General features: G+C 39.8%; 1 protein-coding gene across 8 annotated transcripts in view; it reads right to left on the bottom strand.

The window, feature by feature from the left end:
- The window catches only part of CHD7 (chromodomain helicase DNA binding protein 7), a 132,911-nt gene that overhangs the window by 41,456 nt on the left and 73,267 nt on the right, over nucleotides 1-18,188 (bottom strand). For all 8 annotated transcript variants that reach the window (XM_075744025.1, XM_075744023.1, XM_075744022.1 and 5 more), the window contains 4 exons: nucleotides 17,660-18,081; nucleotides 9,274-9,412; nucleotides 5,838-5,975; nucleotides 4,701-4,766 (listed from right to left, as the gene is read on the bottom strand). In XM_075744025.1, coding sequence (XP_075600140.1) covers nucleotides 4,701-4,766; nucleotides 5,838-5,975; nucleotides 9,274-9,412; nucleotides 17,660-18,081 — 765 coding nt within the window. The remainder of the gene's footprint in view (nucleotides 1-4,700; nucleotides 4,767-5,837; nucleotides 5,976-9,273; nucleotides 9,413-17,659; nucleotides 18,082-18,188) is intronic.

An 18,188-nucleotide genomic window follows, 5' to 3' on the forward strand; every position in this document is an offset into this window, starting at 1 on the left:
ACCACATGCAGCTTCATTCACAACCTCACCCCAAATCTGGCTTTCTGCCAAACCCACAGTGTTAAGTAGAAGCCAAGTGTACCATTTTCTCAGGCAGCAGCCAATTAGCAACTGCACTCCTGAATGCCATATGTATTATTTTTGGCTGGCTCATGGCAACTTTACATTGTGGGTTTTGTAATGTTTTAAAAAAGAGTTTTAAAGGGGGTTTATTCCTCCATATAGTTAATAACTCTAAACAAGAAGCCATATAAAACTAAACCTTATACCTCTGCTATAATTTTAGTGCATCAGTGTTCATGGCTTTAGTTTTACTCAACGGTGCAATTAAATTCACTCAGGCAAGATGTCTCACATACAGAGCAGCCAAATTAAATTAACACCCAAAAACTACATTTAAAGCAAGGTTAAAGTTGTGATATAAACCAGCAAAACCAAGGGCATTCAGTGCTAAGGGTTGAGACTACCCTTAACTCATCCCTAGTGCCAAAGTATTGCATAACATATGGCATGTAATACTTTGTTGAATTACTCCTGAACCCAGCCATAGGACAAACTAAGGACAGTGCACCAGGCACACATTTAGAATTCAGTTTATGTCACAACATTAACGGTTTGTGTTTACTAATGAACTTTGGAACAATTTTAAATACAAGAGGATTTTCTGTTTTACATACTTTCTCAGGGACAACAACATCTGTAATAAATATTGTATGTAGTGCTAAACAGACAAAACTGTTGACCCCTGTATAAGTCAACATCCTCCATCTTTTATAGATGGAGATATATATATAAAAAAGAAAAAGAATATATAAAAGAGAGACTACTCTGAAGCTAGAAGATGAATTGTCATCTTCCAAATTCTCTCTCAAAAGAAAAGCTGCTGGCTAGACATTACTTCTGTAACAGTACAATTAAAGATCAACAGCAGCAGCTGCATTAAACTCTGTTCTAGCACAGCAAAGAAAAAGTTAATGCATTCCTAATCCCTGATTTACATAGTATTCCTTCTCTTCCAGACTAGGAAGGGATTTTATCATTTTAGCATTTACATTACTCCAGTACAGTCTGCTTGTGTTCCTTTCTAGAGAAAGGAGCATCACCAGCTTCCACCTAGTTCTCCCCACAGAAATGAAAGAAGATAAGGTATTCCTTGGTGCTACTTTTTGATCCTGAATCTCCTCTTGAAGGAGATAAACTATCCCCTAACCTTAAACACAGGGAAGAAACTTCTGTCACTTACAAAGATACTGTCAGAGGAAGGAATTTGAAGACCATCAATTTAAAAAAAAAAACAAACCAAAAAAACAAAAAAATTTAAAAGGGAGTATTTTTCAAGAAGGTATTCATATTTAGAGGTCAAATCTGTATTAAAAAAAAGTATTAAAAAAAATGGAGACCCCATTATCTGAATCTGTTCATTATCCTGAAGCAAAATCAGTCTTTAAGAAGTCCTCTCTAATTTTAAGACATTAACTTTTTTTATTTTCTGAAATATATTATGGCCAAGTCTCCTTGATTAGTTTTAAATCAGAACCCTTTAAGGTACATCAATCTTACAATGACAATATGGTTAAACACCTTTTATATAAAAGGTTTCATATTAGCCAATTTAACTCCCCTCAACAGCATTTCAGTCATGTATATTTTCTGTCAACTACCAACTTAATAACAGTAATTTACAATGTAAATCTTGATAAATCCTGTAACCTTCATGAATAAAATGTACTTTGTATTGTCTAATAGGTAATAACTGGTCTATGCCATATATTCTATAAGTGTGCATTAAAAGATTCACCTAAATAAAAAGTATTTTGGAAAAAAAATCTTTCAAGAATCTTACTCTGGCATTCACATTTATGGCCCCCAAAAAATTCTAATCAAGTTACAAACACCAGCACTCAAGCAGGGTTTAACAATATATCGGTTTAGGATGTAAGAGACAGAAGCTTATGCCTTTGGCATCACTGCCCAACCCCCACTACACGTACATTTACATTAGCTAGGTAAAAAAGTGAGATAGAACATTTATGCAAAATTCTCCCAAAACTGATTACACAGATATCCTAAAGTAGCGCATGGCAGACTTGGGTGACGGAGACACTTCAAATCATCATTGCCCAGGTGAGACCATAATTGATAATCTGATCCACAGTCTCTGCAGATAATTGAAGAAATAAATGATCCCTTCCTTCAAGCAAATACTTAAGAGCACAAAATCTTGCACTGCCATTGCCACAGAAATGATACAGTAATACCTGCTCATGCAAAAGTTATTTGAGCAAGCCACTCAGGTGTAGGGTGAAGCCAAACAAAAACCAAACAAAAAAAGGCCCCACAGAAATATCAACTGCTAGAAAAATAGCCTACAGAACACATTAATAACAGATGCAAAGCAACACAAAACCCAATCACCTTAATTGATACACAGCACTAGATTGTAAACTAATCAGATTGTGGAAGAGATGTAAGCATTTGTTTAGATCTAATTTTCACCACATATTGGTAGGCAAAAAGAGAAATTCAGATGTGTAACATGCAGGTACAATGTTCTACAAACTCCACATCCTTCCATAATATGTGCTACTTGTGCTGAACAGCATATTTAGTTCTAGCTGTTCCTTTTCAAAGTTAAAGGAGCAGAAATTCAAAGAGGACTGAAGCTGGCCAAGAGAATAGTTAGAAAAATGAAAAATTTCCATATACAAACTTAGGACGTCAGGATCGTGATGGTTTGGAAAGAGTGATACCTTAGTAACACTTTCTGCAAGAGGGAAAAGCATTCAACAGAATTCTAAATTCCACATTAAGAACAACAGGGGAACAAAATTGTCTTTTATACTTCAAACATGAACTAAAGTAATTTCTACCTTTTATTCTGTGCATTTCAAAAATGGTGCCAAGCACAGTGCTGCATCATATCTGGTAACTCCAAAACTAAACTAAGGCTATTTCTGAGAAAACCAGCACAATTTTACCATAAGAAAACTGCTCCAAAAGCATATTCATTATCTAATGTCCTTTACTTGAACGCAACATCTTTGTTACAACCTAATCCACTGAAAGGTTTCCTAGTGAAACCTTTCCTCATGTTTATTTTATGCACTGGTCCTGATCGTAGCAATTTTACTTTGATTAGTAATCTAACAACCAGGGTTTTGATGACGTTAGTATGAGTGTAAAAGACCTTTAATAAAAACACAGTTGGATACTTCAGATGTTAAATATTAACATTCTGAAATGCCTTTTTTTTTTTTTTATTTTGGAAAGGAGGAATGGGGAAAAGAGCAGGGAAAGAAGACACACCCCTCAAACCTGCAAATACAATCCATAAAAAACATTAAAGAGCGAGCTCAAAATAGAGCTTGCCTCCAGCAGAGCTTGCAATCAAAGACATGTAGGCAGCAGACCAACCACTTCCCACAAACTGCAGCAAAATACACACTCCCCATGAGTAATCACACCTTTGTTTGCAGGGGAGAGGAAGAAGAGAAGAATAATTGGTGAAAAACAGCTTCCAATGTAAAGACATTTATGAAAAGACCACATTCTCCTCTCCTGCCTAGTAGACCATCAGGGCAACTAATTACTGAGTTTATATTACATGAAGTTTATCTGAAAAATAAGCCTATGGTTTGAAACACAAAATCTAGCTCTAGACTTCAAAAAAAAGCCCTAGAGGTTTTATGCTGTGAAAGCTGCAGAAACAGGTCAAATTCAATCACAGCCGGTCATGACATTGCATGAATTTAGGTTTGCAAAGCTGTTAATGATGTTATGACAGTAGTAATAAAATTTAAAAAAAAAAAAAATCCCCCCCAACGAAATGCCACAACATTAAAAATTATATCCATCGGTAAAGGCAATTTTCCCTCCTCCAATTTGAAAATTAACACTTTGAGGAAAAGAAATATTTCTGGTTAACTAAGATCAACATGACCACCATATCTATATTAACCAGACAGGTTTCTGCCCCACTGCAGTACAAGTCAGAGAATTAGCTACACAAAATAACCTATAAAATATAATAATGCTCTTTTTGGAACAAGATTTTTTCTGCTTCCTACTCAAGAGTTTTAATAGTTTGGAAGTGCAAAGGCCAATCAAGTTGTGAAGCAGATTACAAGAATCTGTAAGCAAAATAACATAACTAGCAACCAGCGCAGAATTAAAAGAGAACTACACTTAAATAGTGTTTCTTTCACCACTTTCACATAGTGACAAGGAAGGTATTAACCATCTATATATGTAATATTCTTGATTGCGTGTGAAGCTGTTTCGCTGCTAAGCACAACCACTACCCAAAGATGCAAAAATTACAGGCAAGGATATTTCTTTACTAGAGAAGGCAGAAACTTGGGATGCTGGAGAGTTCTCACTCCTCAAACTCCAGGAAACATCACTCTGAAGTGAAGAGCACCACAGATTTCATCCAGGTGTGTATATTTGCAAAAATCAAAATTCCCATCCAAAAAAAACCACAACAGAAGAGTAGAAGACTAAACAAATAATCTGTTTTGTGGATGCCTATCCAAAAGCATGTTAAATACCCTCTAAAGACACTTTCAGGGAACTTGCTCAGTCCAAAAGTTTTTGAATTTGGAATATCCAAGGTATTTTAAGAACTTAATAGGAACTTCAGGAGACATACACTTAGCCCATTTAAAAATATGGGGGGAAGGGGTTTTGATTTGTTTTACCTTTTTCTTGACTGAGCGGCTACTCATGATTTTCTCCACAACAGGACCTTCAGCATCAGCAGATTCCTACATCACAAATACCATACAAGAGTTATGGGAGTACATCTTTGTTAAAGACTTCCTTCATTAGAAAAACTCCAAGTAATTTTTTGCAACTGGACTGTAATACACAGGAAGACTTCTTCCCCTCGCACAAGAACTTAGTAGGATTCAAATAGATTTAGTACCAAAATAAAGGATTGAAGGATACTTGTTTAAGCCCATTTTTAAGAGCTAATGCGAGTCTAGGTCTCTCAGTAAGGCTCACGTGCACAGATATACAGGTACAATCACACAGGCAGTTCACCTTTCCTAAAACAACACGTACTTCCAGCACCGTACAGTCTAAATATTAGATGTTCAAAAACTCTAGTTGGCTGTGTAAGCATCCAAACGATAGCTACCAAAATTGCTTGCAATTCTCTATTACATTAATTCACTATTACAACTGCAGGCAAACCTACCAAATTCTGCTTCTGATAAGACACAATTAAGAATGGAGATTGCATAAAATATTTCACAGGGCTTAACAAATTGCCAAATTAAATACCAAAGAACGTGTATATATTCTCCAATAGGTCATCAGTTAGTTAAGTGAAGTAGTTCTTTGAAAAAGCACTACAAAACAATGAGATTGTTACAACAGTCATTCCTACATTATTACCCCTCATCTTAGTCAAACTATTTTATCCATCATTTACATTGCACAGAGAATAAAGTGTACCCTGCTGGGTACTACAAGGCAGTAATTTCATAAAGGGGTTCTTATGGTGCCTAGCAGCAGGGAACAAGCTTGAGTGGTTTATTAAAGTCACAGAAGCCAGACCACTGAATTCACAGAAGTAAATTCAAGACTCCTAACAGTCCAGTTTAGGTTTCCATTAGGTAGAAACCATTCATTTCAAAGAACTGTGTTAAACTGCATATCATCGGCTTGTAAGCAAAGTCATGAATTAATATATTCTTTAAAAATGTAAAAAGCTAATGTCTTCTGGCACATTGTGCCAACCACGGACGAACAGCATTCAGGAAAAGGGCCCATATTTGAACTTTGAATGCTGCAGTTACAGCCACCATCCAAGTCCATTCATATCTGACCTGTTGCTCTGACTGAGAAGTATTTGAAGGAGAGTCTCTTCCAGCAGCATCAGCATCATCAGCCTCCTCATCTGAAATCTTGAACTCCAGGTCTTCTGTGTAACGCTTCCTCTTCACCTGCCTGCTGGAGCGTCGCTTCTAAATAGAAAGCATTAATATTTTTCATGACAAACAAAACTGATAAGCAGCAGAATAACTGAGAAAACTTCTCTGTGTTTCTCACATACACACTAATGTGTAGCAAATGTTATTGTTTTTACAGCATCCTGGTAGAAATAGTGGAATCAAGACACTACTATTCTAAATTCCTGCCTGTTAGCTGCTCTTAAATTCTGGGGAAAAACAAACAAAAATCCAACCAACCAAAAAAACCACACACACCAAAACCCAACCAACCAAAAAAAAAATGCACTTCATGCTTGTTCTGAGTTGGAAAATAGTATTTTGCTTTTTGGTTTTTTTTTTTTTATGTTTTTTAGCCTTACTAAACCATGTTAGAAAATTAGAAAGCATATCTCAGAAAGCAATTAAAAGCCAGTAAGTTGCACCTCTCAATTCACATCTACAACAAACTTTGACAGATGGCCAATGCAGGAACCAAACACCACCTTTCCGCAGCATGGCCCAGTGTTGCTAAGTAGTGACAACACACTTTCTTGCTCTCCCCATCCACCCAGTCGTACCCGGATTATCTTGTAGGGGAACTACAATGAAATATGATTTCCTCACTCCACTGATCCAGCACTGTTCGGAAAGACATCCCGCAGTACAGCATGGGAACAGACCCCAAACTAAGAAAAGAATGAAAAATTTGAACCACCCCAAATTGAAAACATGGTTTCTGGGTCCCCATACCCTCATCTCCAGGATGAGAGAAAGCTTCAGAGAAACTGCAGAAAACAACCTGTAAAATACACAAGCATGCATTTGACAGAATTTGTGACTTGATGCTTAGTGCCAGACACCGTTTTCCACAACAATAAAATTCAAATTCCCAGGTAGTCTGCATGAACATCAAGTATCTCAATGGATTGATGTATATATTAAAAAAAAGATGACATTGAATACCAAATGGTAACAAAACCACCATCTTTAGAAATTAATATACTATTTTTACATCTTTCTCAGCTTAACAAACATCCTCACCAGTACATTCAAATACTTATGTAGCTTGTTTAACAGATCTATGCACCCAGGTCTCTCAACATACATAGACAAAGTCAAATATTTACTTTTAGGTAGTTAATCATATTTTTTAAAGCACAAATATCTGACGTACTTCACAGAATTAGATATTTTTTCTCTAGCTGAAAATGAAATTTTTGAGCAAAGGTTAAGTTTACACCACCCTTTTAAACAATGGTGATGTGGCCTCTACCTTTAACCTAGTAGCTTACAGTGGTCCCCACAAAACTGTAACCATATTTTAATGCTTGAAAATAAAAACCACTTGGCAAATTTGCACCCTCATTTCCATAATCACTGATGAGAAAATATCAAATTTTTTTTGGCTCAACAGGTAAGTATTCCCATTATTTTTGGTGCCAAATAGCTCTTTTTCCATTTCCCTAATAGAAAGGATGCCTAAAACATAATGGTAATCTTCTATTTGATTTGTATTGACTTGGTTAGCTTCCTGTTTCCCCTAACATCCACATAATGCTTTGCAATTGTAATGCACTGTTGTCAAAAACAGTGTTTACCTTTAACTGCATCGGGTTATCTTTTACTCATTAACTGATCTATAGGCAGAAAGGTAAGTAATAGGCTTGATGACGGAACATAAAAAAAAAATCTGTATGGTAACACACAAAAGTAAGTATTTTTCCTCTCTAAAGGTAACAATGCATCACTTTGTGTATTTCTGCATGATACTGTTACAGAAGACTCAGTATTTAACACTAAAAATGCAACAATGTTTTAGACAACTGAATACTATCCATCTCAGCTGGGAAACCCATAACAAGTTTAGCTGTCCTAGCAGTTGTAACTTCCCCAAGTTTATGCAAAGAAGTGTGGGTGCAGTATAACACTCACAGTGTGAGAAAGTATTAAGAAAACAAAAATTACCTGAAATATTTCATTACATTTAATTAAAAAGTCATGCAAATACCCTAACACTTGCATTCACAAAAAGAAAGAGTATTTCAAATGTAAAATTCATCAACCAATTGAGCTTCACGAAGACAAAGTTTTGTCCTGCTAAACTGAAAACAAGCAAAACATGCATACATAATGAACTGCAGACAGTATATAATCATCTGCAAATTAACCCCAAAAAAACATCAGCTCCAAAAGTTTCTTCTACATCTTTTGTCAGTGTCATTAATCAGGCTGAGAGGGATGTGTGGCACGGGACAGAAAACTTACTCTTCAAGAGTAAGTTTGCATGGTGTACCTCAACTTTTCTAATTCAGAATACATGGTTTGCACAAATCAGAAATAACACTACCTCTTCTATTGCAACTGTTGTTTTTAACTAGAATATAACAGATTGCTCATATTTCATTATACTCTACTCATTTCTGGAGAACAGAAAGAGGGGAGGCACAAGCCATGTTTGTGTTAGGACACCACTGTTTGCCAACCTTTTCACCAGGGTGCTTTGACCATTCTCAAACAATCATCAGTCTTGACATTTCTCGTAACCAAAACCAACACATCCACAACCAGATATGCAATGGATGAACGCAACCGATTTCGGCAACACCAGATGACTATTTAGGAGTCTCATACTTTCTCCATCACAACTTGCCTCCACCCCTTCACGAGGGAATTCTTAATTTTATCGCCCACTCTGACCACTGCCAGCAGAAGCAAGCCAGGAGCCAACCACTTCTTAACATGGCTAATGACAGAGCACACAAAAGTTGTCATATATGCTACTTCTATTTCCAGATTTTCTTTAGATGAAATAAAGTTTGGACAGAAAGTGACAGGTGCGCAGCAGTCAAGAGAAATTATCAATGCTGGTCAATGACTGGCAGCCCTGCAAAAAGGCCCTTCATCCACTAAAGGACTGTAGTTAGAAGTCCCTGACAGGCACATTTCCAGCTTCCTGCTTTGTCACATCTTACTCTTGATTTCAGAAGGTTTGCAAGCCAATGCAAGAAGAAACACGAGGCTTATAAGCAAGACCACATAATCACACAGTAAGTTTACAGAATAGAAAATTCAGCACCATAATTGCAACAGTGAAGGAAAAGAAGACGTGAAGACTCAGCAGCACTGCACACATATCTGCAGATGCAAGACTGTAAAGCAAAATTATGAGGAGGAATATTTGTTTTAGTAAAATATTCACCCTTCTTGGTAAGCCATTCTAAACAACACAGAAAATACCCAAATACCTCCACCTCTGTAAAAGGCTGTGAGAGCTAATGTTTTATGCATCTGAATTGCCAAAGGCTACATTGAACTTGAATGACAGCATTACCTGAACCCCTGGGTCATCTTCATCTTCAGGATGAGGTGATGGTGGTGGAGTTTTTTCCAAATCTGAGTTTTCAGAACCTTCCTTTCCTTTATTAACCTTTTTCTTCACAGCACTAGTTTCTGAATCTGGTTTCTTGTTACTGAAACAGAGGTATTTGTAATCAGTATTTGTACAAAAAGGTAAGAGAAAAGTGCTTAACAAAATAGTTATCTGCAAGATGTTTATTTTCAGTGACTTCATTATTTCAACTGCCTTGTGTTTAAACATAACTGTAAAATCAGTGATGCACGGGCCATCACTATAGATTTCTCATTCCTTAAGAACGGACACCTCACTTGTTTCCTTCAAGATCTTAGACAGCAACACTGAATACATATTCAACAAGAAACTAAAACTGAGAATGGAAAGGAAGAGTTGCTCTCTTCAAAACCTGTGCTTTCTGAGAGTGGTGTTCAGGCAACCTGACACATGCGAAGAGAAACAGGATTACACGTGCATTTGTCTTGATATTAACTGTGCGGACCAGGTGAGCAGAACCAGAGGAAGCGTTACCAAAACAAAGGATCGAATGAGAAAATTCATTTTCTTGCAGCACCCCTGCTATTTCGGTGCTTTTGTGTCAGCCGAGGGCACCCATACAGATTCAATGCATGCAACCGCAGCTTGTGTGAGAGGAAAAAAACCACCCAGCTGGTATCTCAGTATCTACACAATACTAGAAAGCTGTATCCACTGGTAGCAGAGAAAGGTTTTGGGGGTTGTTTCTCCCCCTTCTCCGCCATGAAAACATTTGCTACCTGAGGAGCTGGGACCACATCTCTCCAACCGCACTCAGACGCTTGAAATGGGTGAGGACACACATACCAAAATCCAACTTTAAATACATCATCACCAAATCACGCACCGAGACAATCTTCAGCATCACGGGGGTGAAATCTTTAAATGGCAACAAAGAAGAATCGATAGTACAAGTTGGTAATTTTAAGCACATTTAGCCTTTGAGTCTCGCATGGGTTTTCACTAGTCTTTTTTCCCCTCTGTGGTCAACCCTCCCGGGGCTTTACCACTTTGACAGGCTGCTTTTAGAAGTTGCTGAGATGTTTAAGAGCAGAATTACGCACTGGTACCCAACATACTGTTTGGTGACCTGCACTTGCTGTATGTTGGGCATTTATATATGACTTCTCTACCCTCGACACTTTTATTTCATACCTGGGACCCTGCCTGGGGTTTGTTTTTCCTTCATAATCCCCAGCCTTGTAACTTCTCATAAAACATCAGCTTTAAGGTTGTTCATTTTGATCAGCACATCGGCCCACAGGAGGTGTATTTTGGAGCTGTAATTTAAAATTCCCAAATATGGTTATATGTCGCTTCAGGACTGGGACAACTCGGTTGTGGTGTTATCCTCTTTTTGCAGCCTGTGTTTAAACTAATGTTGACTTAAAAATAATTAAGTTCTACAAGTGAAAAGACTGGGAGAGTTTTGAAAACGAAGGTGTATTATCGTGAAATTACAGGGCACAACATAGCTTTCCTCTCAAAAAAAAAACCCCCAAAACACAAAAAACACAAAAAAAAACCCCCAAACACCTCAAACTGTGAGAATTTAAAAAAAAAAAAAGGGGGGGGGGGAGAGGGAGAAGAAGTGTTTGCCACGGCGGAAGGAGCGCGGACACAAGCCAGACCCGTATGAAGGCGGAGGAGGAGCAGGGCCGAGCGCAGCCCGCCATACCCACCGGCCGGCCGGCCGGCCTCCCTCGGGCGCGCGGGCGGCGCGCGGGCAGCGGCTCCCCTCCCAGCGTTTGTTTCCGCTCTAGCTGCCACCAATGGCACAAAGCCGCAGCTGAAGCGGGGCCCCTTGCCTTTCATCCGCGCGCCGAGAGCGCTCGCGTCGCCCCGGCAACCCGCGGCCACGTGACCAGCACCTGCTCCGCTGGCTGGCGGCCACCGACTGCAGCCATCTGCTTCCCTCAATCAGCGCCCGGGCGCTCCCGGCACCTGCGCGGCCGCGTCCTGTGCCCCCCCCCCCCCCCGTTCTCCCCCACACCCCCCCCACACCCCCGACCACCACCTCCTTTTATCAAATCACCGCGAAACCGCTTCCAAAAAAAAAAAAAAAAAAACAAAACCCCAAAACCAAAAAGCAACAAAACCCAAAATACCAACCCCCAAACCTAAAAACACTTTACGTATCTCCTGAATTTGTTTAAATCAAAGGTAAGGCTGTCAGGGGAGCTGGACAGCCGCCAGGTGAAGCGAGCTGACAGGATGGCGCTTTTCGCCCCTGACCCCCATAAATCAGAGCAAGGCGCGCAATTAAGTTTAGTAGTCGTTACCGTGCCCCGGGTGCACCGCCGCCTATGAATAACAGGCTTAAAGTCGGGAAGAATAGCGTGGCCTAGGTTTGATAAAATATCAATCTGCTGAAAGGCCGGGAAGCGCTAACAAGGGCCTGCCTGCCCCGGGCGGACCGACCCGCCACTGCGCTCCCCAGAGCTCGCCGCTCGGCATGGCCCAGACAAAGGCCCCGCCAGGGACTCCGGCGCTGGCGGCAGGTCCACCCCGACAAAGGTTTCTTCCTAGCGTCTGCGTTAGACCTGTCCTTGCTCGCAGCGGCAGGGACTCCAAGCTATGAGTATTTAATGACCCACATATACCCCCGAGCCCTGCCTCAGCGTACTGAGCGACTCTCGGTAACGGAAAGGCAGATGAAGCAATTCGGACACACTTTCAAATCTTTCCCCTTGCCAGGCCAGTTAAAACTGGACACATGAAAGAGCCACTAAGTTGGAGAGAACAAAGCCCGTGTACAGCCCTACCAGGAATTTTAAGTTCTAAATTCAGCAGAAGAATTGCTCTTTTAAAATACACAGCTACAGTTTCAAGGAAAGAAAGGAAGGTGAAGTACAAATAACCCATAGAAGAACAGCACCATCCCCTTGAGCAAGGCGAGGCACTACTTCCCAGGGCATCATGCACCCCGGAGCTTCACCTGGCCAGTGCGAGCATCGGCTTCCTCCAACTGTCAGCCACTGTTCCTCTCCATCTTCCCACAGAGCCAGTGCGATCTGTTCCTGACAATTAAACGTACCTACTTTTGACTCAGCCTTTCCACTTTCCAGTAGATTATGCTCATGCCATTCAGGAACCAGAATTACTTTTCCACATGTAAGTACAGGCAGGTAAAAACCTGTTCTTAGACTCTTTGTCATTACCGTTAGGGGCTGCGTGTCAATGCTTAATTTTGCATGGACATCTTATAGTACTTTCGAAATCTGGCAACAAGCAAGGTGAACTGTAATATACACACTTAGACAACTCTCTCTCATATTTGTTTTTACGCATGCATGAATACAAAATTTAGCCAAGTCCTGCTAGAGACAGGATAGTGTCCAGTCCCAAAACAAGAAAATCTGGGAGAAACTAGAGTAGTATTTGCCACACACAAAAACCACTAAAAATATTTTAAAACCGTCAGCTAAAACTAGTCCTTCTATTCAAGTGATACAAAACACAGACATTTCAGCTTAGATGTCTTACAATCTCACTGTCCAATAGCACTTTCTGGTTTCATCCTCTTATCCCCGAGGACTGCATAGCATACTGACCGAAGAGGATCAGTAAAAAGACAACCTGCAGAAGGTCAGACAAGCGAACAACATGAAGGAAAACAGGGGCTGAAAAGGAAAACAGTAAGTAGGATAACTGAACAGAAAGCTTGAATTACAATTTGAGAACAAGCATCCAAACTCTGACCAAGCGTTTTGTGTCAGTTAGTTAAGCAGCCACCTACAGAGTTAGGCCAAACTCCAGGAACTTACCAGGGCCAAACCATCTGACTCAAAAACACCCCAAAAAGCATGGCATGCTTTGCAAGGTTAAGAGGGGAAGTAATTAGCCCGTATGTTTACATTGTGCAACTACTTCATCTGATCTGGGTAACTGACAGATCTGTTTATTAGTGTAATTTATGATGGCCATGAGGAATTGGATGATGCTTTTTTCTGTAACATTTAAAATAAGTCAAACAGACTATTGATCTGTATTTATCATTTGGGAACACTGTCCTGTGACAAATTTGTGATCGCAACGAGGCTTAAAAGAATGTTACACATCCACTGTGGAGCATCAAAACCATAAACAACAAAAATAATCCCACCCTCTCAAAGTGTTAGAGCTGCCACACTTTCTGTACTGCCTTACGAGAGGAAAACAATTATTTTAAGTGTCTAGTGTAATCAAAACCTTTTTTTTTAAATCAGTTTTAAATATGTCACAAAAGTAGGAAAAACAATAGGACAACAAGCATTTTTCCAGCCTGAGAACTCAGCCAAATTACAAAAAAGTAGGCTTTGGTAACAGGGAAGCCCACAAGGCCTGCCTGCAGCAAAGGTAAATATCTGGCAGCTGGGCTGGTTCAAAAGGGAGATGAGGACAGGTGTGAACAGGAACAGCCTCAGTGGACACACACATGGAAATCTCGCATGATTTCCTGTTCCCTCTCACGGGCACCCCCCTTCCTGCCTTGCTCAGTATGATCCGAGCTTGGGTGTGGAAACTACCACCTCCGCCTCAGGACCTCTCTTCCTGTCCTCCAGCTCCCCAGAGTGCTTCATCCTGCTGCCCCCACCGCTCCCCCGCACAGCAGCCTCTTCCCGCTTCTGCGGCCAGGAGCCATCCCCTTTCCGATACAACAAACAGCGAATCTGTGCGCCAAAAAAGTCTATCTCCCTCTAAAAGAGGTAATTACACTCGTGCTTAGCACTCCTCTTGCAAACAGCAACTCACTCACCCCACTCTGCATCCCAGGCTGCTGCCATGTGTGTGGGAAGGACCAACAGTTTCCCCTGTCACAGGGAGGGGAGGAAGCAGATAAGAGCAGCCCTGCGAAGCACAGCACACTGCTTCGAGGAGATAGGAGAAAGGATGAGCTCCTGCAAGGAGCTGCCATTGGGCCCTCACAAGTAGTTACTGCTTCTCCCACCATAATTGGTGGCCACTCTCTAGGGTTTCATAGGAAGCAGCGGGAGAGATATCAGCTGTGCTGCAGCGTGATCTTCTCAAACAGGTGGTCCTCATCTCCTCCAGGGACAGGCACAGGAGGAACAGACATCTGAGCCATGACTTTGCAATTCAGTAGGAGTACTTGCCTTTCCCTGTCCATCTACTTTCGGAAAAATCTGCCTGCTTTGCACGTGCCTGAAGCTGTCTCTGTAACATTAAGAGCCCACATAATACTTGACACTCAAACAAATTAATTAAAAGCCTTCATTTGTGATCCTAGGTATACTTGCATTTTTCTTTTGAACCCGACTAGTTTGGTCCACAATAGATTTGACTTTCTGTATTTGGCAGGATTGGGCTAATATCTGTCACAAGTGTAATAGTACAATATTAACATGTGATCTTTCTTTCAAAATCACTACATATGCAGTATAACATACTAGCAGCCTGTTTGGGTGTTTTTAAGATGCCATTGGACACGCAATTCAAACAAGCATGAAATTAATCAGCTTCTTCCATTCTCCAGTCTGACTGTTGTCACTCACATGAAGGTACATCTCAGTGAGGCAGGCTGCTCATTTTGTCACAACTTACACCGAAGTTAGAAGAGATGTGAAGGATAAAGTTTCTCTCTCATTTTTTTGTTGTTATTTGTTTAATAAAAGGATTATACTGTTAGTCAAAATTGGAACTGAAATAACAGGATTAAATTATGAGCTATATTCAATTACAAAATGGTTAAGATACTTAAATACCAGATTTTTATCTATGTTTATACTGTAATACAGTCTGTGTCAAAACTAACTATCAAGGACTTGTTATGCTCTATCCAAAAAACTGTTGCTCTTCAATAAGTACATTTAATATGTCTGACTTTATTTACCTGAATTTTACAGGAGTACAAAACTCTTCTATTAAAACTAATCAGCTTATCCAGGAATGAAAACTGGTAGTTTTGCACAGCATTTAGAAATCTTAAAGTCACACTACTCCTTTCAACACTTAAAAGCAAAATACTGAGCAATATAAGCACTAGTAGTAAACACATGCCAGACACTAAACTTTATCAAAATATTATACTTCTACATAATCATACCATAATCTAGATCAACTGGCATTAATCTCACTCACCTCAGCTACTGTATTATTTCCTTTCTGGAGTTAGCGCTGCTGAAATACTGTGGCTCAGACTATTTAGACGTTTGGACTGTCGATTTATTTAAAAACTTGATTCAATGATCTGTCACTGGACAGGTTCCCTAGTCTGTGATATTGCCAAAATAAGCAAATTTCTTTCACCGATTTAAAATTCTTTGGTAGCACAGCATCCCAACACAGTCTCAGAGTTCTCTGAAGAAGTTTGATACTGAGGCTGACAAGACCACAAAATGAGAACAACCTTGTTTTCAAAAGAGCATTTGGTAACAGAGACACAAGCCTATTATGGGAAAAGTAGGACTTTCTCTGCACCCATGAGTAAGCATGAAGAACAGCAGAAGCTCTCAATGCTGCTCCAAACACATTCTCGCAGGTAAAACGACAGAGCTTAGTACTTACTAGAATCGTCATCTAGCCACCCAGGGACAAGAGTCATTGCATGGGAAAGAAGATAAAGAGTCTCCTACAAATACAATTAAGAAAGCAGTGATTTGTTCCTGCAAAGGAAACCCTGCTCCTTTCATCTGCATGGCACGTCCCAAGATTTAGAGAAGACACACAAAGAGATACTAAGATTGAGTGGAAGGGACAGACCAGCTCTGAGGTCTGATGCCCAGAACAGCCACAGGAACCCATGCACGTTTTTGAGGCAGACTCCTTCTAACCATTGCTTATTACACAAAGCTTCATTGTAGTCAAGACCTTGTAAAACTGCACTAATTGAGAAGTCCTGCAGTAAAAACTTTTTTACTTCTTGGTGGCAAAAAGCAGTGGGAGATGCACAATACCATGCAATATGGTCTGGTCAGCCTTTAAACCTATGAGTATAGGGAAATGGAACAAAAAAGTTATTTTGGCTGATACAGTATTTTGCTTTCAAAAACTCATAAGCTGTGAATTGGTACGTACGTAAACCCCATCCTTAGGACAGGAACATAGCCGAAGTAACTTCTGCAATAGGATAGGCTAATCAACTGTAATTTACTGAACAGTTAATACAACCTGTTCAGGACAACATTTGATCTTACAAACCAGTGTTTATAAATTCTTCAGGAAACACTGTCTCTTCTAACATAGAAACTTTTCTTGCCAGAAGGAACAGTAACATCTTACTGTCCATCCCTCATTTAGCCATATAGCTGTATCAAACCTAACCAATAGTCAGTCTTGTACAATATATGCAAAGCTGATTCATTAACTGCAGTTTTAAAACCCTAATACAAATGGATTTTGCAAACTGATTTGGATTAACCAAGTCTGGCTGTGCTTCCATCTGGAAGTTATATTTTATAACGCTAGCCACATCTTGAAAAACAGATTCAGATGTTTGGAACAAATTCAGAACAGTTGTAAGAAATTCTAGGTACAAATGAAAAAAAAAATTGAGCTTTAATGTCTTTTTCCTCTCAGTTTTCTTTCAAGTAGGCATTTATAATCATGGTGTTTAGGGAGCTGAAGGGTAAGGAAAGAATCTGTGATATTATCTATGACGTATTTATTCATGTGTAACGGCAGTTTGTTCTTTCTCATACTACTCTCTAGCATTTTCAGCCTATCCTGATAAAGGGACACGACACTGAGTGAAAACAGTTAAGAAACAGGGTTGAAGCATATGGTCTATCCAGAAAGATTCTTCTGCTAGGAAAATTGTCTTTATATGAAACAGCAAAGAGGATATAATCCCTACAGTGAGGATACATCAGTATCCATATAAAAATACCTTTTTAACAGAAGAACTTATAGCCCATGGGTTGTGTCAGTGTAAAATACCATCTGTAAGGGTTGTACAACTTGTAACACAACACTAAGTACCTAAGTTGCTTCAAACGTTTTTACTCTAAGCCCTCATCTCTGGGTTGGGTAAAACCTACATTAACGTTGAAGCAATTTCTTAATACACAAAGCAAACACGAGGAAAGATCAGCATTAGAAGAGAAAGAGTTAGTTTTGAAATCTAACACATCCAGAAATTTTTATGTCTTGAAAAGAAAAATTAACCTTCTGCCTTTCCAGCTTGTTTAAAATAACAGTGAAACCATAAACAGGAAAGCCAAACAAGAGAAATGTGCCCGAGTTCCTCAAAAACATGATGTTGTAGATGGTAGAAGGCGAACGACAAAACGATATTTCCTCTCCACCCACGCCATTGAGCACAGATGCTCTAAAAATCCCACAAACACACTGTTTTTCTCTGATCACGTATAGAAGTTTCCTGACTTACCTAGCCTTTTTGCTGGTCTTGGGTTTTGGCGTGGTACTTTTTGCTTTCTTTTCCTTTGGCTCTTTAGGGGTCTTAGGGACTTTGGGGGTCTTGGGTTCCTTCTTTTCCTTGGGTTCTTTAGGATCCTTCGGTTCTTTTTTTGCCTTGGGCTTTTTCTTTTTCTTCTTCTCTTCTTGGGAGCAATCCACTGAGTTCCTGCTTAGATTCTGGCTGTCAAGTCCCCCAGGAAAGTCTTCTTTACCAAAACCTTTACTGGGACCTTCTGCAGCAATGTGATTGTTTTTCTTTTTCTTTTTCTTTTGCTGTGGCTGCGGCTCAATTGATGGCAGATAATCATCACTTTTCACTAGCTGGGTATTCGGTCCACTAACCTGAGTCATATCCAGCACTGGTTTCTCTAAAAAGGGTTCTGACGGAGAATGCTGAGAGAGACAAATAGAAACAAAATTGTAGATTTGCAACTTTGATTTCTAAAACTTTGCTCTTTTGGAGCAAAAGGCAACAGAGGGAGAAAATACAAAGCAGACTA

Source organism: Balearica regulorum, chromosome 2, assembly GCF_011004875.1.
Source record: "Balearica regulorum gibbericeps isolate bBalReg1 chromosome 2, bBalReg1.pri, whole genome shotgun sequence".
Lineage (NCBI taxonomy): Eukaryota > Metazoa > Chordata > Aves > Gruiformes > Gruidae > Balearica > Balearica regulorum.